Below are 22,352 nucleotides of genomic sequence, written 5' to 3' on the forward strand. Positions count from 1 at the left end.
AACCATAAATTAATATTATAGCTCCGGTTATAGCAACCTCATAAACCTGCCCCTTAAAGACAACAGCGAGTGCTCTCTTTGCTCACGAGTTAAGTGCAGGTCACACAAGTGTTTTGCAGGCACACTCCTTCTCGTGAAAATAGTTCAACTGTTAATTCGGCTCACCATGGACTGGGTGGCCGAGTGGTAACGCACTTGCGCTCGAAAGCGAGAGGTTGCGAGTTCGACCCTGGGTCAGGGCGTTAGCAATTTTCTCCCCCCTTTCCTAACCTAGGAGGTGGGTTCAAGTGCTAGTCTTTCGGATGAAACGAAAAACCGAGGTCCCTTCGTGTACACTACAATGGGGTGTGCACGTTAAAGATCCCACGATTGACAAAAGGGTATTTCCTGGCAAAATTGTATAGGCATAGATAAAAAAAAATGTCCACCAAAATACCCGTGTGACTTGGAATAATAGGCCGTGAAAAGTAGGATATGCCCCGAAATGGCTGCGATCTGCTGGTTGATGTGAATACGTAATGTATTGTGTAACAAATTCCATCCCACACGGCATAAATAGATCCCTGCGCCTTGAGTCCGAGTCTGGAGATACGCGCGCGATATAAGACTTCATATATAATATAATAACCATCTCAGATCTGCCCAGGTTATTACAAGGGACAAGACCATCCCCTCACATCGACACATGCATACCATTAAACAGCGATCGTATTTCCATACTTTGACGAACCCAATGCTGGTGTGTCGAAGAAGACAGCCACAGCGGGCTTGTTCGAGTCGTATCACACCATATCTTCAGCGTATTGCATTGTATTGTCTGGGGAGATTTATATAGCGCTTGACGTTCTCTAAGCGCTTTACATATTAATTTCTGCCGTGTGAGATGAAATTTTTTACACAATATATCACGCATTCACATCGGCCAGCAAACCTCAAGCCTATTAGGGCGAGCATTCACCTTTCACGGCCTTTATTCCAAGCCACACGGGTATTTGGTGGACATTTTTATCTATGCCTATACAATTTTGCCAGGAAAGACCCTTTTGTCAATCGTGGGATCTTTAACGTGCACACCCCAATGTAGTGTACACGAAGGGACCTCGGTTTTTCGTCTCATCCGAAAGACTAGCACTTGAACCCACCACCTAGGTTAGGAAAAGGGGGAGAAAATTGCTAACGCCCTGACCCAGGGTCGAACTCGCAACCTCTCGCTTCTGAGGCAAGTGCGTTTACCACTCGGCCACCCAGACCAGTTCTCTAAGCGGTATTACCAATACCTGTCCCAATATAGGCCAACTGGTCTAAGAGGACGTTAAACCATAGTAGTCAGTCAGCCATTTCAACAGCCTGTGTGCTCTCAGTAAACAGTTGAAATTTATTCATGAATGCATTTTGTAAAGAATTGAATTCATCCAAAAGAAAATGAAAACAATCCCTTTGTGCCCAGAGAACAGTCAGGATGTTGCATGTTGGTATGTGTCCAAGAGGAGGGATGGTCTGACCCCGTGTAAACGGTGGCCTAGTGGTAAGGCGTCCGCCCCGTGATCGGGAGGTCGTGGGTTCGAACCCCGGCCGGGTCATACCTAAGACTTTAACATTGGCAATCTAGTGGCTGCTCCGCCTGGCGTCTGGCATTATGGGGTTAGTGCTAGGTCTGGTTGGTCCGGTGTCAGAATAATGTGACTGGGTGAGACATGCAGCCTGTGCTGCGACTTCTGTCTTATGTGTGGCGCACGTTATATGTCAAAGCAGCACCGCCCTGATATGACCCTTCGTGGTCGGCTGGGCGTTAAGCAAACAAACAAACAAACAAACAAACAAACAAACAAACAAACAAACAAACAAACAAACAAACAAACAAACAAACCCCATGTAAAATCCGGGCCAGAATTAGGATTGTGAGCGTACCTGTTGTAACCGGAAGGACTGTGTATTGAACAGAGCTGCTGGTCTTATTCTAATGCCCCCCCCCCACACACACACACACACACCCTTCACTGATAAGTAGAGGCATGATAAGACGTTTATGACAATGGCCGTGTTTATACATTTATTGGCTTACATGACAGCACAGTTTTGACAATTCCTTCGGTGCTCGTAAGAGGGTCAATATAAATACCTTTACCATTACGGTGTTGGATTTGTGTAACGCCCAATTCCAATGACCTGATGAGATTTGGTAACCTCACTGTTATAGTGCAACATTCAGGGGCAATGATGAAAAAAGCACAAGTATTTTGAAATCCAATTATAAATAGAATGCCAACGATTCAAAATTCAGAATCACAAACAAGGAAAGCTGGTATATGTTAGTGGAACGTTGTAATTACAACAAAACAAAACGTTACGGTGACGCTTTGTTTTGTTATGGATATAACGTTCCAATAACGTACCTTTCTTGTTTTTTTATTTGAAAGTATTTTGATCAAAAGCAACATTAAGGACAGACGGTTATGCAACCAAACCACAAAGACAGCGGGGCACACTGACATACACATCGTCATGCAGGCAAACCGAAAGAAAGAAAGAAAGAAAGAAAGAATGAAAGACAGAAATAAATAAAACAAAAGAATGACGAAACAATAAAACAAGAAAGAAAGATATGAACAAAAAAAGAAAAAGAAAGAAAAGAAAGATGGAAGGAATTACAAAAGAAAGAAAGCAAGAAAGAAAGAAAGAAAGAAAGAAAGAAAGAAAGAAAGAAAGAAAGAAAGAAAGAAAGAAGCGTATCAAGTACAACGTCGCTTGTATGTGTTTCAAGGTCTTCTCAGGAAGTGCCCCTCAGTACCTTTCTGAACTCCTGTACATATACACCCCATCACGCACACTCAGATCATCCGCTGACACCAGGCTACTGAAAGTTGAGCGCTTCAACAGGAAGCAGCACGGAGCAAGAAGCTTCTGTTGTGCTGCAACACCACTCTGGAACTCTCTTCCCTTCTCTGTCAGACACTGCACCTCTCTCAGCTCTTTTAAACAACAGTTGAAAACTTTCTTTTTCACAGAATATTACACCAACCTGGCCTAATGTCTTCTTCATTCCATTTCTGCACATACTCCTCTCCCATAAAGTTGTTATGATTGTTGAGAGTGTTAGCTGTGTACAAGATACAAGATACAAGATATTTATTCACCAATTTTGCAAAAGGATTTCATCTTGGCACGGCACGGTAAAAATAAAATAAAAACCAACCAGACACATATGCAGACACACATCACCATGCATGCATACATACGTACATTACACTGTCATGCACACACAGACACAACTCACACACACACACACACACACACACACACACACACACACACACACACACACACACACACACACACACACACACAATTATTTACATTCTCACACATAACCAGCCACATATCTACATCACAAATTCACATCGTCGCCTTGTAAAGGTAAAAACCATATCAGTTTAAAAGGGGTGCCAGTAATATCAATACAACATTAGTGAATACTAGAACAATACCTAAAATTTATAATCCATTTAAAAGTAAGTAGTACACGTAATTATTATCATTTAGTCAGATCATCACATAAAATTATATAATCATGATCTAGCCAGTTAGACAGTTTAAAACAACAGTATTAACAGACTATCACAGATCTACTCAAGCACCTGAACCTAGAGTCGCATTGCACAAAACTACTACCATCACAGAACTACTCCAGCACCTAAAAAATAAGGACCATTCCACATTGCACATATTCCCACTATCACAATGTTTGTATATATATATATATATATATATAGTGTGTATTGCATATATGATTATTGTGTGAACAGTACATGTGGTGATTTGTGTCTGTATGATTAATTTGTTTTATGTAGGTTGTACTTTTAATTGTTCTATTCTGTATATACTGACGTCCAAAAGAAACGCGAAAAACAGTGTCTAGTGTCATTTATTGCCTAATAAAAAAATCGTACACAAATTCAAATTTAATTATTAATGTCCAATTTTTGGTAGAGTAGAACACTGACTTATGGTCCATAACACAGTAAGGTTGCGGACACGATGCGTTATTAGCGCTTAACAGAACAGTCAATAGCGTGTGTGGCCCCCATTAGCATCGACGACGGCCTGGCATCGGCGGTGCATTGAGCGGACCAACGTGTTGCTGGCTTGCCTGGGAATGTTGGTCCAGGCCTGCCGGACGGCCCGATCAAGATCAGCGACAGTTGTAGGCCTTGTGACCACCCTGTTGAGCTGTGTCTAGAGCAAGTCCAAAAATTGCTCAATAGGGTTCATGTCAGGAGATAACGCTGGCCAAGGCATCACCTGGATGCCTGAGCGGTGCAGGAGATCCTGAGTGGCCCTGGCGGTGTGGGGGCGCGCGTTGTCGTGCTGGAAAACCCAGTTTCCATGGGCTTGAAAAAAGGGCAGCACATGAGGGTGCAGCACCTGGTCCATCATAGCGCTGCGCTGTTACGCCGTTGCCGGGTCCAGGACCCAGGCCTTGGAAGATGACGGGACCTAGCACCTGGTTGTGGCCGATGGCGCCCCAGAACATGAGGCTGGGCCCACCCCAGGCGTTGTTCTCCACGACACAGTTGTCAGCATAGCGGTAACCACTTCTTCTCCACACCCGAACACGCCCGTCGACATGGTCAATGCAGAAACGGCTTTCATCGCTGAAAAGCACGTTCTGCCAGCGAACATTGTTCCAATTGAGGTGGCCTTGCGCCCAATGCAGGTGTGCCTGTCTATGGCGCACGGTGAGGACGGGTCCCCTGGCTGGACGGCAGTTCCTCAGCCCCCTGAAGCGCAGTCGCCGGCTGGCCGTTTGCCTAGAAATGGGTGCCTGATGTGTCCCTATAACAGTTCTGGCTGTTTCTGCAGCTGTTCTGAAGGGATGTGCAACATGGCTGCGGAAAATGTGCCGATCTTGCCTTGGCGTCGTCACTCGGGGTCTGCCGCTTCGCTCGGCATCAGCAGTAGAGCCAGTTATTACAAACCGCTGCAGGAGACGATAAATGGTGGATATGTGACATTGGAAAATCGCAGCCACGGCTTCCGGCGTGTCCCCAGCCTCCAGACGTCCAATGGCTCTCTCGCGTTCAGCAGAAGTGAGTCTTGGCATGGTGATAGCGTCGAATGAGGGACTGATGAAACCTGTAACTTTGTGCCATTTTTATCCTCTAGTGACACTGAACACCACTAACTGATCAGCTTTTGTGCTTTTCTTGCACGTGCAGCTGAACTGCACAAGAACAATGTCTCAGCTAGCTCGGGCTTTATGTGGATTGCAAGTGCGCTGATGCGGTAAAATTCACAATACACCTTCCTCAGACATCGGTCTTGATATACTGGCTGCCAAAAATAACGCAACTTTTGTTAATCCAGAAAAAAATTATTTGTAAAATAAATAATATTTTTCGCGTTTCTTTTGGACGACAGTATATATATATGTGACCCTCCACCACGAAATGAGTCGCATGTCACCTCGCGCAGTTCTGCGCTAGGCTTAATATAAGTCCGGGGAGTGTCTGGTAACAGTGTGAGGGTCACCTTAGTCACAGGCTTATAACTTAAACAGTTTTCGCTCTTTTCTAAAACGGTTTTCACCACTGGATAGAGCATAAACAACTCTTTAGGAAAATATAAAAATATGAAAATCATGCAACGGTGACATGCGACTCATTCCGTGGTGGAGGGTCACATATGTTCTTTTGTAAAGGGCCTAGAGCCATAGGTTAGGCACTTAAAAATGTCCAGTTATTATTATTATTATTATTATTATTATAAGAAATAAAGGAAGAAAGACATTCAGTCATATCTCTCTCACTCTTCCCTCTTCACCGACATCCCCTTATCTCTCTTTCACTGTCTGTCTGACATTCTGTCTCTTGCTCTGTATGCGTCTGTCTTTTTCTCTCTATCTCCCTCACTGTGTCCACACACACACACACACACACACACACACACACACACACACACACACACACACACACACACACACATATACCCACACACACACAATCAATATCAATCAATATGAGGCTTATATCGCGCGTATTCCGTGGGTACAGTTCTAAGCGCAGGGATTTATATATTTTTTATTTTATTTTTATTTTATGCAATTTATATCGCGCACATATTCAAGGCGCAGGGATTTATTTATGCCGTGTGAGATGGAATATTTTTTACACAATACATCACGCATTCATATCGGCCAGCAGATCGCAGCCATTTCGGCGCATATCCTACTTTTCACGGCCTATTATTCCAAGTTACACGGGTATTTTGGTGGACATTTTTATCTATGCCTATACAATTTTGCCAGGAAAGACCCTTTTGTCAATCGTGGGATCTTTAACGTGCACACCCCCCCCACACACACACACACACACACACACACCTCCAACCCACCCCCACCCCGCCCACACACACACACCTCTCCCCCTCGCCAACACACACATACACACACACACACACACACACACACACACACACACACACACACACACTCCCTCCCTTTCTTTCAAACTTACCAACTCTGCCTGCAACTCCTTTTTCCTCCGTCTTGCCTCCCTCCTCTGTCTTCGTTCTTCCCTGGCCTGATCCTCCTCCTTCTCTTCCAGCAGACGTCGTTGCTTCTTGGTCAACCGTTTGGGTCGTCCCGGCCTCCTCTGAGCCTCGCTTTCAGCTTTCTGCTCCTCCTCTTCTTCCTCCTTCTCCTCATCCTCTTCTTCCTCCATAGGCGGTGGATCTTCACCAAGAACGACAACTTCTGCATTGTCCTCCCGTTCTGCACCGCCTTCACCCAAAGTCACGGTCTCTGACCCTGCTTCTTCAGTAAGCTCCCCTAAGTTATCCACGACTTCCGGATCCGGGGATTTTTCTGACGTTTTGGATTTAGACTCCTTTTCTTCTTTGGGTGTTTCTTTGAGTTTGGAAAGTTTGGAGAATGCGCGTTTGAGTTTTCCAGGCAGTGCTGTAGAGCTTCGCTTCAGCTGGTCAGATTTCCTAGGCTTCGCTTTCGTCACAGACTTAGAGATCTCTGCGAAGGACGCTCTTCGTGACATGGCGACGAAGATGATGTGATGTCAGTTTGTGTGAGAATTCCAACAAATTTAGCTCAAAACTCACACCACAAAGTTGCAGAAGGAAAGCTCGTGTGTTTCCGGATTGATGTTAATTCACGAAGCGGAAATTGTGCAAGAAGTCAAATAATTGTAGCTTCATAAACGTTTTTGCACCGTTACAAGAATACAAGCCTGTATTAACCTTGATCCAGAAAACGGAAATTGTGTGAAAAGTCGAAAAGTAGTCAATCAATCAATGAGGCTTATATCGCGCATATTCCGTGGGTACAGTTCTAGGCGCTCTGCAGTGATGCCGTGTGAGATGAAATTTTATACGGCCAGTAATTGCAGCCATTTCGGCGCATATTTACCTTTCACGGCCTATTATTCCAAGTCACACGGGTATAGGTAGACAATTATTAACTGTGCCTAAGCAATTTTTGCCAGGAAAGACCCTTTTGTCAATCGTGGGATCTTTAACGTGCACACCCAATGTAGTGTACACGGGGGGGTGTTCGGACACCGAAGAGAGTCTGCACACAAATTTGACTCTGAAATAAATTTCCGCCGAACCTGGGATCGAACTCACGCTGACAGCGGCCAACTGAATACAAATCCAGCGCGCTACCAACTGAGCTATATCCCCGCCCCAAGTAGTTACCCAAAACAGTTGGGCCAAAAGGTAGCACAAAATCGCAAGCAAAATTACTGTGGTAACTTTTCTATGATCCAGGAAGTAGACAAGTAATGACGATTGAAACTCACTTCATACTCGAGTGTCACATACTGCGCGATGAAACGAGAAAAGCTGGTTATGGAAAAGATTCATTACCCAATGTCCATGGTCGCGAGTGAAACGAAGTAGTGAAACACTTCCATCCATGAACATTTGTTGGCCTACATTTCATGATTGGTGACAAGTTACAAAAATAAATCAAACAATCGTCATTAACTGGATTTCAAGAAATTGAGATGTCACATCCGTTACACTGACTGATTGGTAGATTTGAACCTCCTCTCAGGATCACCTGGCCTATTTTGGGGCAGGTAGAGGCAGTATGTTGGGACAGGTAGAGGCAGTATGTTGGGACAGGTAGAGGCAGTATGTTATGTGCCGTAACACTACATACATTACGTTTCGAACGCATCACACGGGCAGTTTTGTGTTCGTGTGTTCATTCACACAAGCCGCAACCAGATAGCGGACAAGTCCTTGAAACAAAGAGAAACTGAAGACTCCTCACTTTTTAGCCTCAAACCAGATCATTGTCAGAACACTGAAGACACCGTTCAAAGACCAAAACACGAAAGCAGCACATAATTATCGTATCCACCGTATATCATTCACAAAGCTGTGCGACGTTGCACCTATCAGACAAGTCACGGACACACAGTATACAGAACTTAGCCAAACCAGTCCACAGAAAAAAGGATCAGTTTTAGTTCCAATCCACAAAAGCACTAATGAAAAAAAACAGAGGCGCGCAGCGTCACGGGTAATTTATATACGGGTAGGTGGCAGGCCGACGCTGCTCGGGGTGTACCCTGTCATGGCCTGGGTCACTCGGATTAATCCACCCGCTCAACGGACGTAGCGAGGATGTAGCCACAAGCCGTGACGCTCTGCGCACCACCCGGGGTGTTATAGCGGGTAGCTGCAGACGTCATGTGTGCGTCGTTGTAGAGAGATTAAAACGCGCAACGGTGGCTGGTAATCGCTTTTGGGACGGCGTTTTAAAGGAGGTGGGAGGGAGGGTGGATTGCCAAAGACGGGGGGGGGGGGGGGGCGGTGAGAGAGAAAGAGGGGGGATAGAAAGTGAAAGAGGGGGAGGGGGAGAGAGGGGGAGGGAGAGCGAGAGGGATAAATATGTAATATTTAAATATATATATATATACACACACACACACACACACACACACACACACACACACACACACACACACACACACGCTAAGAAAAGTAGAGACAGACGGAGACGGACAGGTGTTTCCTCTCTTCAATACCTCATTTATCCGCAAACAAAGAAACACTCCTTGAAAACTGCTAATGAAGTCATGAGACTTTTACGAGTCAATGCACAAAGGTTTTGCCCATAACGATATTGTATCAAAGCTTTTGTTCAACGCTTGGCATAAAAGATGTTAGCGTAATATTGCACAGTTCGTGTTACACTACACAACACGCAGGTAATAATGACGCCAAGGGTCTCGCTTTGACGCATGACCTCAAGGCGTTGTCCGCGTAAGGCCAATGTTAGGTATGAGCACAAGTGGATGAAATACTATATGAGGTCATAAAGTCCAAGGACAGGAAGCTGTTACGTTATCGTCAAAAGAGTTTCTCTTTGCTCTGAATTGTGTGTGGTTTTTATTAAGCACTCAATCAATCGATTACTTAGACATACAAATAGCCAAGCTTTTATAAGATCAACCCTTCGTTTGTTTGATCGCTCAGTGGATGAAGAACTTCTTCGATCGCTTATTCCATCCATCCATCCATCCATCCATTCAGCCAGCTAGCCAGCCAGCCAGTCCCTTATCCCTCCACGTATCCATCCATCCGTCCGTACGACTATCCATTTATCCATCCATCTACCAATCCATCCACCCATCAATCCATCCACCCATCCATCCACAGATATATCCTTTTATCCATCCATCCATCCATCCATCCACCGATATATCCTTCCATCCATCCATCAATCCATCCATTCATCCACCGATATATCCTTTTATCTATCCATCCATCCATCCATTCTTCCCTCTGCAATTGCAAAGTCCGAAAGCTAACTACGCACACACATTTTCTGTTTTGTTTATTAGTTTGTTGGTGGTTACCTGTGTATGTCTGACTTTTGTCTTTTCCTCTGCATATAGTTGAGTCAGTCTTTGTCTGTTCGTAAGTTTTTGTCGGTCTGTGTTAATTTCTCTGTGAATGTATATAATTGTCGGTCTTTGTATTTTGCACTGTATACTATCCTGTCAGTCTTTCTCTTTTCCTCTGTATATATGTTGTTGGTCTTTGTCTCTTCCTATGTCTCTCTTTCTCTTTTCTTAAATGTATCGGTCTGTGTGTCTGTCGTTGCATTTGTCTCCGAGTGTCTGTTTCCCCTGCAGCTGTCTGTCTGCCAATGTCTTTTCGTCTGTATGTCTTTCTCTCGTGTCTGTTGGCAGTCTGCGTCTTTCTCTCTGATTATGTATCTCTCTGGCTTAGTTTTTCCTCTCTGTATGTCTTTCCATTTGCCTCTGTTTGTTTGTCTGCTTTCCTGTTTTTTTTGTCGGATGCCTGCATTTCTGTGTTTCTGTCTGCGTCTATATGTATGGCTCTTTGTGTTCGTTTTACGTCTGTTTGTTTGTCTGTCTGTCTGCCTGTGTCGTTTTCCGTGAATGTCTGTTTTGACCTCTGTATGTCTGTCTGGATATCAGTCAGTCTGTCAACCAGTCTCTCCGACTGTCTGCCTTTTTTTTTTTTTTGTTTTTAATAGGCGGCGAGAATCCTTCTTCATTGGTCTTTTTTTTTTAACGGACTCACAACAATCATCGTATACCCGTTGAAATAAAGGTCATTTTCTGTCTTGTCTGTCTACCATTCTGCCCATGTGTATTTCTGGCAGCATGCCTGGTAGTCCACCGAGTAAGTGTTCTTTCAACAATATGATGTTTATCTGTCATGGTATGTCTGTCTTGAAACATCAAATCACGGTTCCCTTCTGTTTGAAAAGAACTTTACATTGTGTAGTCCTAAGTGGCAGAAAACGCAGAACGGAACAAACAAAGGGGAGTTGAGATCACACACAATATTTCATCGACTTGGAGCGGTCGATACTTCTAATATTTAGTGCCAGATTTTCGGGCCTCTCATAACTAAGATCCTAATCAGAGACAGGGAACAAAAAAAGTCACTGAGATGACAGGGTAGTTGCAAGCGGAACATTTGACATGCCGTCTCGGGTTACTGATGAGATCACTTTTAGAATTTGCTTTTAGGCGCTGGTTTTGCGAGAGCGTGTTAGCTGTCATTTTAAAGCCTTTACCAGAGGTTTGACGGGAGTTCCTGGCACAAACAAAAGGTAGTCTAGAGAAAGACGGGAGAGAGGACGGAGAGAGAGAGGGGAGGGTTAGGAACGACAAAAAGATAAGAGAGAGAGAGACTGAGAGAGAGAGAGAGAGACAGAGAGAAAGAGAGAGAGAGAGTGAGAGAGAGACAGAGAGAGAGAGAGAGAGACAGAGAGACAGAGAGAGAGAGAGCGAGAGAGAGACAGAGAGAGAGACAGAGAGACAGAGAGAGAAAGAGAGAGAGAGAGAAAGAGACAGAGAGAGAGAGAGACAGAGAAAGAGAGAGCGAGAGAGAGACAGATAGAGACAGAGAGAGAGAGAGACAGAGACAGAGAGAGACAAAGACAGAGAGACAGAGAGAGACAAAGACAGAGAGAGACAGAGAGAGAGACAGAGAGAGAAAGAGAGGAGAGAGAGAGAGACATAGAGAGAGAGAAAGAGAGGAGAGAGAGAGAGAGAGAAGAGAGAAAGAGAGAGAGAGAGAGAGAGAGAGAGAGAGAGAGAGAGAGAGAGAGAGAGAGAGAGAGAGAGAGAGAGAGGGAGAGAGAGAAAACTGAACTGAACTGAACTGATGTACTGTGGACTTTATTTTACAAGGATAAAGATTTAAGGCTGGGCCTCTCTTTACAATCTGTCCTTGATACGAACAAACACACAACACAAACACACGCTATTAAACGTTACTAAAACAGAAACGCTACACAGCCAAATTAGAATACAAAGACTAAATATATGCATAGAGAGCGAGAGAGGGGGAGAGATAGAGCGAGAGAGAGAGACAGCCAGTCAACCAGCCAGCCAGACAGACAGACAACCAGACAGACAACCAGACAGCCAGCCAGCCTGCCAGCCAGACAGCCAGACAGACAGAGAGAGACAGAGAGATAAAGAGTGAGAGTGTTAGAGAGAGAAAAGGGAGAGAGAGAGAACTACAGAGACAGAGACAGAGACAGAGACAGAAAGCTCTTTCTGAAATAAAAACAAAACAACAACGAAACTAGCATTGATGTACCTTTTTTTTCGCTTTGAGACTTTAATTTCCGGATTAGAAACTTATTTTATTTGTGTGAACTCTGAATCAGCATCCTTTTGTTGTTGTTACTTCTACTATCAAATAGGCAACACGAATATTAATGTTGTGCCATACTTCGAAAATAAAGACAAACAACCCTCCAACTAATGAAAGTTAGTGCACAGCTTATGCTGCGTAGGCGTATATACTAAGGCCAAAAAAAAAGAGGTGTGGTTACGGTAACATAGCCAAAAAAAATAGGGTAGGTAGGTAGGCAATCACTTTTTTTTTTAAACTTTTTTTTCTCATGTGTACAAATTAAACCTACTTGACAGGGAAATAAGTGTGCGACTCGGGCGCTTTCGCTTTCATTGCGTTTTTTGCACTCGGTTTTTTTTTTTTTTTTTTTTTTGACAAATGTAAGAAAAGTTATAGGATCGGCCCCTAAAAATAGGGTAGGTCGGGTTACCGTAACCACAGCTATTTTTTTTTTAGGCCTAACACAAGTTGCTAATTCTAATTGCCCCGCAACATGTTTACATGCAAGCTTTTTTTTCCCTTAACTTTAAATAAATAGAAGTTTCAACAAATTCTTGAGATTTGTTTTCCTCGTTGTTAATGGAGATGAGTATGCCAAATAAAGATAAAGCTCCGATGCCTGCGATCCCAAAGGAGGGTCACAACGGACAAAGGCTTCAAGAAATCTCCAGGGCAGCTTTATTGCATGCAAATATTTCCGTTATGACACATGTCCATCCACTTGAAGGAATGTGAGTTCTCGTAAATACCTGTGGCGAGAGGGATGTGAATTTAGACAATCCGGGGTACGGGTGCCCGTGCACTTGATGCAAACACTTTTTACAGAGACAGTATCAAAGACGAAGCATTTTTTAACGAACAAGTAATAAGGGTATTTATATGGCGTAAATCTTAACATAATTCTACGTGCCTTACAAAAAAACATCATAGCAAAAAACAAAACAAAAGTACAAAATCATGTACATGATGAACGTATTGGAAAAAATCAACTACTTTCCATTACAACATCAACAATCGTTGCATTTGCATTAAAACGAAGAAGCAAATCTACACATGAACAAAAACACAATCACGTACAAGATGCACATTCAAATAAATCTATAGCTATCGATATCGCATAAAGCAAGCGCACCTTACGCCGGAAAGTCTTACCTCTCGTAATGGGTACAAGAACTGAAAGAAACACGTATATACTTATAACTATATTCGTTGTACTTGCTTGCTGAAACAATATTGCATTTATAAACACAGTTCGTATAGTCAACACATGCTGACATGCTGCGCTGGTTTGTTAATCAATTTTGCGGGTGATATATTCAGGTTGAAGGTGAAGATTAAGCCACAATATATCCTATCGAGCTTTAAGATGGGTATACTATAGAAAGTAAATGAAAGTGAAAATGAAAATGAAAAGGAAAAACAATCTTCCTTCGATTTAAACAAATCTAAATAAAATTCATGCCTGATTACTCTCCAAATTGGGTTTAACAAAAATACTGAATTTATTTGGAAGGTGACACTTATGCTAATGCACAAAAAACAAGTCGCGTAAGGCGAAAATACAATATTTAGTCAAGTAGCTGTCGAACTCACAGAATGAAACTGAACGCAATGCAACGCAGCAAGACCGTATACTCGTGGTCCACCGCTCACAGCATTGGCAGTGAAATTGACAAGAAGAGCGGGGTAGTGGTTACGCTATGCTGCATAGCACGCTTTTCTGTACCTCTCTTCGTTTCAACTTTCTGAGCGTGTTTTTAATCCAAACATATCATATCTATATATTTTTGGAATCAGGAACCGACAAGGAATAAGATGAAAGTGTTTTTAAATTGATTTCGAAAAAAAAAAATTGATAATAATTTTTATATATTTAATTTTCAGAGCTTGTTTTTAATCCGAATATAACATATTTATATGTTTTTGGAATCAGCAAATGATGGAGAATAAGATAAACGTAAATTTGGATCGTTTTATAAATTTTTATTTTTTTTTACAATTTTCAGATTTTTAATGACCAAAGTCATTAATTAATTTTTAAGCCACCAAGCTGAAATGCAATACCGAACCCCGGGCTTCGTCGAAGAGTACTTGACCAAAATTTCAACCAATTTGGTTGAAAAATGAGGGCGTGACAGTGCCGCCTCAACTTTCACGAAAAGCCGGATATGACGTCATCAAAGACATTTATCAAAAAAATGAAAAAAACATTCGGGGATTTCATACCCAGGAACTCTCATGTCAAATTTCATAAAGATCGGTCCAGTAGTTTAGTCTGAATCGCTCTACACACACACACACACACACACACACACACACGCACAGACAGACACACATACACCACGACCCTCGTTTCGATTCCCCCTCGATGTTAAAATATTTAGTCAAAACTTGACTAAATATAAAAACAAGTCGCGTAAGGCGAAAATACAATATTTAGTCAAGTAGCTGTCGAACTCACAGAATGAAACTGAACGCAACGCAACGCAGCAAGACCGTATACTCGTAGCATCGTCACTCCACCGCCCGTGGCAAAGGCAGTGCCCGTGGAATTGACAAGAAGAGCGGGGTATTCGTTGCGCTAAGAAGGATAGCACGCTTTTCTGTACCTCTCTTCGTTTTAACTTTCTGAGCGTGTTTTTAATCAAAACATATCATATCTATATATTTTTGGAATCAGGAACCGACAAGGAATAAGATGAAAGTGTTTTTAAATTGATTTCGAAAAAAAAATGTTGATAATAATTTTTATATATTTAATTTTCAGAGCTTGTTTTTAATCCGAATATAACATATTTATATGTTTTTGGAATCAGCAAATGATGGAGAATAAGATAAACGTAAATTTGGATCGTTTTATAAATTTTTATTTTTTTTTACAATTTTCAGATTTTTAATGACCAAAGTCATTAATTAATTTTTAAGCCACCAAGCTGAAATGCAATACCGAACCCCGGGCTTCGTCGAAGAGTACTTGACCAAAATTTCAACCAATTTGGTTGAAAAATGAGGGCGTGACAGTGCCGCCTCAACTTTCACGAAAAGCCGGATATGACGTCATCAAAGACATTTATCAAAAAAATGAAAAAAACGTTCGGGGATTTCATACCCAGGAACTCTCATGTCAAATTTCATAAAGATCGGTCCAGTAGTTTAGTCTGAATCGCTCTACACACACACACACACACACACACACACACGCACAGACAGACACACATACACCACGACCCTCGTTTCGATTCCCCCTCGATGTTAAAATATTTAGTCAAAACTTGACTAAATATAAAAACAAGTCGCGTAAGGCGAAAATACAATATTTAGTCAAGTAGCTGTCGAACTCACAGAATGAAACTGAACGCAACGCAACGCAGCAAGACCGTATACTCGTAGCATCGTCACTCCACCGCCCGTGGCAAAGGCAGTGCCCGTGGAATTGACAAGAAGAGCGGGGTATTCGTTGCGCTAAGAAGGATAGCACGCTTTTCTGTACCTCTCTTCGTTTTAACTTTCTGAGCGTGTTTTTAATCAAAACATATCATATCTATATATTTTTGGAATCAGGAACCGACAAGGAATAAGATGAAAGTGTTTTTAAATTGATTTCGAAAAAAAAATGTTGATAATAATTTTTATATATTTAATTTTCAGAGCTTGTTTTAATCCGAATATAACATATTTATATGTTTTTGGAATCAGCAAATGATGGAGAATAAGATAAACGTAAATTTGGATCGTTTTATAAATTTTTTTTTTTTTTTACAATTTTCAGATTTTTAATGACCAAAGTCATTAATTAATTTTTAAGCCACCAAGCTGAAATGCAATACCGAACCCCGGGCTTCGTCGAAGATTACTTGACCAAAATTTCAACCAATTTGGTTGAAAAATGAGGGCGTGACAGTGCCGCCTCAACTTTCACGAAAAGCCGGATATGACGTCATCAAAGACATTTATCAAAAAAATGAAAAAAACGTTCGGGGATTTCATACCCAGGAACTCTCATGTCAAATTTCATAAAGATCGGTCCAGTAGTTTAGTCTGAATCGCTCTACACACACACACACACACCACACGCACGCACACACGCACGCACGCACATACACCACGACCCTCGTTTCGATTCCCCCTCGATGTTAAAATATTTAGTCAAAACTTGACTAAATATAAAAAGAGCTAAAGAGTCTGTGCTCACTTAACTACGGCCGGAATACATATTTTGCACTATAATTGTCCTATTGGATTTTCGTGACCGCCCCTTTAAGTGGGTGTGTTGGAGCACTGCAGAAAGGCCTAGCGTTAAATTGCTGGTAGATACAGTCTTTGTGTTTCAATACATCGCATTTAACCCTGAGTTCGCCTGTTCCACGAAACCCTGGCTTCAGTCATCGAGGAGATTGGTGTCATCATCTGATAAAAGACAGCACGCAATTCAACTTTGGAGTCAATTTAGGAGCAATATTTCCTGACGCGCTTTCGGGGTTGAAGCATTATTTGGCGGGCTCTTCCATCGGATCCCCTCAAGGCCCTACACTCTTAACAGATGTATTTCGCTTCTGAACACACTTTCTGTAAGCAGTTGTGAGCTCTGTTTGGCATACTACATGATTATATATAGTTTAAATAAAAAGAAGACATACCAGTTACCAGGTTAGGTACTTGTTTATTTGAACATGCATATAATTCAACTTGCCAAAGTAGCTAGCACACATGTCGAACACTAATTAGTGAAAGCATGTAGTATGTCACACAGTGTTACAAAAGTGTGTTAAAAAGTGAATTTACAGTGTAGATGGGAGACATCGGTTGATGATCGGCGAACCCCTTAAACTATTCAAACGGCGGCAACTTTTCAGCGATTTTGCACTGACAATAGCAATATCTAGATCGGCACTTGTCAGGACGTGTACGGGAACGTGTACGGGTAACGTCATCAAATCTAGTTTTAACGTCAAGCGTTTGCCAAGATCTTTAGTCTTGGTGGGAGCAAAACAACGAATGCATTTGGAACATTGGAGAAACAAGGGAGTCACGGGTGACGCAGTTTCTACACGTACACGTTCAGGTCTCGATCATCTAGAACACTGTAATAATTGTCCCACAGTCTGTCAACAATCGCCCATGTGAACACTGCTTTAGAAGTGAAGTACCTCTGGGCAGTTCATTGCCTCCTCCTCACATGGGCTGTAAATATAGTTGTGAGCAGTGTCTAATTTCCACAGTTTATTATCTGGACCATAAATGCTTTACGCGAAGATCTGTTGTTGACTTTGTAAGGGGCAGTGAAGCGACATTTGATACTTGCAGCGTCGTGTTATTATTTACACAAATCAGCCGGCGTTGAGGTCAAAGCCCTATCGTTATGCCATATGGATAATATGAGTTATTTCTAATAGGCTGACTGTTAGCAAATGATAACAAGGCATGTCGAGAAAAAAGATATCAAGCATGAGCCTTTTAGGCGAATGCTGATATCGTTTGTGAGACATGACTGTTGTCATTTGCTAACAGTCCGCATATTAGAAATAACGGTTTTATTTCTGTTTAATTCGACCAAAACAAATTTCGAAGCGACCCCGCGAATTAGACAGAACAGCCGCAATGGGAACTGGAGCGCTCCTACCTGATTATGCCTGTCAGTCAAAGAATTAGCGGTGGCTTAATATCTCTCTCACTCTCTCTCACTCTCTGTCTCTCTTTCTCTCTCTCTCTCTCTCTCTCTCTCTCTCTCTCTCTTTCTCTCTCCCTCTTTCTCTCCCACTCTCAACTCTACACACACACACACACACACACACACACACACACACACACACACACACACACACACACACACACACTAACACACACACACAATGCACACACACATACATAAACACACACACATATACACACCCACACACACGCACACACACATATATATACACACACACACACACACACACACACACACACACACACACACACACACACACACAATCAAAATCACATTTATCTTTCCCACGCTGACGTTTAACATAGCCCTACGGAAAGGAAAGTCAGAGCAAAGCCGAGCTAGCTGTGTGCAAAGCCATTTAGCGGCCAGACCGACACTTCGATTTTCTTTTGTTTAACACGCTCGTGCCATTAAAGATGCCGATAAGTTCCTGCCAGGGAAAACAAGACTTTATTCATTAGCACCGGCTCAGCTGTAAACAATGTGGTGCAATCCAATGCTCTCCATTTCTACATCGATTTACGACGGTATGAAAGTAATACTGGCGCGGATTAAGGGCGGAACATTGGTAAAAGGAACGGGTGGGGGGTGGAGTGAAGGCAAGGTGAGGGATGCAGAGAAAGAGAGATGGGCGAGAGTGAGTATATGTGTGTGTGTGTGTGTGTGTGTGTGTGTGTGTGTGCGTGCGTGTGCGTGTACCGGCCGTGTGTGTGTGTATGCATATGTGTGTGTGTGTGTGTGTGTGTGTGTGTGTGTGTGTGTGTGTGCGTGTGTGTGCATATTCCTGTGTGTGTGTGTGCATAATTATTCCTGTGTGTGTGTGTGTGTGTGTGTGTGTGTGTGTGTGTGTGTGTGTGTGTGTGCATGTTCCGTGACCCATCAAACGTGATTTCGCTTTGAAACACCTTCACTTTTTTTGGTCAACATTGTAGCTACATCCCAGAAAACTGTTTTAACTGTTCCCAGACCATCCTGAACTCAGGTCAAAATGAGTTCGGCTCATTCTTTCCCTGCCTTGTTGTCTGGCAAGGAAACCGATATTTTTACATATTTAGAGCTTTTTGTAATGTATTATTGATATAAGCAGATTCGCGATCGTCGATAATGATTTTTCATGGTGTTTTGTAATTTTTAAATTACAAAGGAATTGATATGTAAGACAGTGTCAAGCGAGCTATTTTTCGCGGCTGTATTTACTGTGCAAACAACCCTAAATATTGCAAAAGTGTCTCGTGATAATCAACCGTTTGGGTTCGACGCTCACCGGAGCAGACGATTTTTTTCTGTAACCAGTTGACAGTGATGAAACCATATATTAGGTCTCCTTCCGGCAGCAGTCCCAAAATGTCGACTTGTTTTGACCTTAGAACGATGTCTTTATCATAACTGTGAAGAACAGAACGGAGATCACTGTCAAAATCGGCCAATCTGCAATCATGTTCGTCTCGCAAACACTGATCTGAAATTTAGATCAGTGCTCGCGAAAAACATATGGGAGATAACTCTGTATTCCTAGTTTTGATCGCGTAGGACTGTCGCGTCCGGTCAGGGAGAGAATTAGCCTAACTCATTTTGACCTGAGTTCAGGATATTTCCAGACAAGCTAGCTTATTTCGGCTATTTACAAAAATATTTCTGTTCAATGAAGCAGTCGCCTCGAGTTAATTAATTTTCCGATATTTTTGTTGTTGTTGAAAAGTGTCGGGAGGAGAGGGCTTAACCTGTAATGCCTCTTGAGCTTGCAGTATTAAGGGGGGCTTACTCCAGGCAGGGTATACGTGTGGCAAAGTCGTATTACCTTCACGACTTATATCCCTTGAAAGTAAATAATCGCCCTGTTCAGGCAGCTTTGGAAGATCTGTCATGCGAATTGTTTAACACAGATCATCCGACAAAGACCAGCTTATATTAATGTATACTGTTATATTGTCTTTATGTCTGTCTTGTCTCTTTTACCCCGCAAACACACACACACACACACACACACACACACACACACAGACACACACAGCCACACACACACACACACAGCCACACCCACACCCACACACACACACACACCAGGGGCGGATCAGTTGCTTTGTAAGGGGGGGGGGGGTGCACTTTGAATCGAAAGTGAATGTGATGGGCGCGAAGCGCGTGAATTTGCTAGGGGGGTCCGGGGGCATGCCCCCCCCCCCCCGGAAAAATGTTTGGCCCAAAGAAGCAAAATGGTGCCATCTGGTGCCATTTGAACTTAGAAATGGTCATAGAATCAGCTTTCCCAATTTTTTTTTTCTTCTTTTTTTTTTTTGGGGGGGGGGCACGTGCGTGCCCCCCTCCCCCCCTCGTCCGCCCCTGCACACATACACCCACACGCGCACACACACACACACACACACAAATCCCGCGTCACCATGCTTCCGCCGCAAATTAAGAACTTCAAACCGAAATGACGGCAAAGTCATTGGGAGTTTCAGCGAACTGCCGACGCCAAAGAAACACAAGGAACGTAGTCGATACATATCGACAGGGGGTCGACAAATGGTTTAAATGTGAAATGTGTGTATATGGGTGTGGGTCTGAAACAAACAAACAAACAAACAAACCATGTGAACCCCCCTCCCACCGCTCGCGGGCTGAACGACTGACGTCACATTTCGCTTCGGTCTTTTCCGGAAGAACACCACATGTACATAATACACACTTCGATCGCGTAGCAGTGCCATTGCACATTTTCGTTGCGATCTTTATGAAATTTTACATGAGAGTTCCTGGGATTGATATCCCCGAACGTTTTTATCTTTTTTTTGGATAAATGTCTTTGATGACGTCATATCCGGCTTTTCGTGAAAGTTGAGGCGGCACTGTCACGCTCTCATTTTTCAACCAAATTGGTTGAAAATTTGGTCAAGTAATCTGCGACAAAGCCCGGACTTAGGTATTGCATTTCAGCTTGGTGGCTTAAAAATTAAAGTGTCAGTTTAGAGGAACGATAAATTGTTTTTAAACTGAAGGTGAGGCGATGGTATTTAGGACTGGACAAGGATGGTGAGGAAGGGGGAAGGAATGGAGATAGCGGATGTGGGCGGGGCCTAGAAGTAAGGAGGGAGGGGGGAGGGTGTTGTAGTGGAGGTTTTGGCGCCAAACTTTCTGGCAAGGGAGTGCCAGAGGATACACGCTCTTGCATTAGCGGCAAAGCAGCGGCAGCAGCAGCAGCAGCAGCATTGAAGTGCGCGCGTCGGAAATTGAACATTATTTGTTGATCATGTCCGAAATAGAACAATGGTGTAAGGAGTCAAACCTTCCTTCAGCGGTGACCAGCGTCCTCGTCAAAGAGGGGTTCGATTCGTTGGCGGCCCTCAAATGTGTCGAGCCGGAGGATTTGGACTCCCTGAGTGCCAACATAAAAAGGGGGCATCTTGCCCTGCTTCGGGCAGGGATTAAAACCCTGCAAGCAAAAGATGGGGGAGGCCCCATGAGCAACGACACCGCCAGAGGTGCCAGTGGTTTGGCGGAATTGTTGGGGCGACTCAACATGGACGGTTCGCCAGTGACGCCGGCAAGACCCAAAGGTGAGGGATTAAAAATCATCGATTTTGTTTCATCCTCGTTGGCTGTGGAGGAGGAGGTGTCTCTTGGCGGAGGGGTGACAATCAAGTTACCCAATACAAAGCCGAAGTTAGATCGGGTGTCACCCTCCGCCTGGATTGTGGCAAATGCCAGAATCATGGCCACACTCCTGTCCCGGGATAAAGACTTTGATGTAGCGGCCTATCTACGCTACACAGAGATGGTGGGGGAGTTAGGCTGCCGTTTCACCTGGCAGTCTGTGCTCATCTTCGACGACGAATATCGACAGCGTCAGGCGGCCGACAAATTGTCCTGGGGGACCGAAGCACCACACCTGGCGACAGTTGTGCTTCGGGAGCGGGCTACGCCAACCATCAAGAAGTCTGGCGGCAACGGCGGAGCCAGTGGCGCGCACCGACAGCGACCGACAGGACCCGGGGGCAAAGAGGTGTGCCTGCAGTACAACAAGGGGTCATGCGCCTATGGTCCACGTTGTATGTACGAGCACGCGTGCAGCAGCTGCGGCAAGGACCATCCCACAACCCAGCACTCAGCGAACCCTGGCAGCCACCCCCTGATATAGGATCCAGCACAGCAAATTGTCTCTACGGCCAAGGTAGGCCCCAACCACTCTAGTCCTTATGCAGCACAGAACCCTGACAATTGTAACTTTCTCTGTGGTAGTTCTTCCATTAGCGCAAAACTTCATATTTGGCAAAATGAGCTGGTAGATGATAGCGATAAGACCTTTTTGTTGGATGGCATAGAACACGGTTTTCGCATTATTGCAAGAGGCAGTGTAGTAACACCAGTAGAACATAAGAACCACAAATCAGCGATACAGCATAAAGTAGCAGTAGAGCAGGAACTCATAGATCAGATAAATAAAGGAAACTACGTTATTGCTTCAAAGAAGCCTACCATAGTTAGTGCCTTG

General features: G+C 43.5%; 2 protein-coding genes across 2 annotated transcripts in view; one reads left to right on the forward strand and one right to left on the reverse strand.

The window, feature by feature from the left end:
• LOC138979439 (uncharacterized) overlaps nt 1–7,209 on the reverse strand; it is a 28,190-nt gene extending 20,981 nt beyond the window's left edge. The window contains exon 1 of the mRNA XM_070352158.1: nt 6,513–7,209. Within this exon, the coding sequence (XP_070208259.1) occupies nt 6,513–7,046 (534 nt within the window). The 5' untranslated portion in view covers nt 7,047–7,209. The remainder of the gene's footprint in view (nt 1–6,512) is intronic.
• LOC138979441 (KRAB-A domain-containing protein 2-like) overlaps nt 1–22,352 on the forward strand; it is a 149,393-nt gene that overhangs the window by 67,551 nt on the left and 59,490 nt on the right. The window lies entirely within an intron of this gene.

This window comes from Littorina saxatilis, linkage group LG11 (genome assembly GCF_037325665.1).
Source record: "Littorina saxatilis isolate snail1 linkage group LG11, US_GU_Lsax_2.0, whole genome shotgun sequence".
NCBI lineage: Eukaryota > Metazoa > Mollusca > Gastropoda > Littorinimorpha > Littorinidae > Littorina > Littorina saxatilis.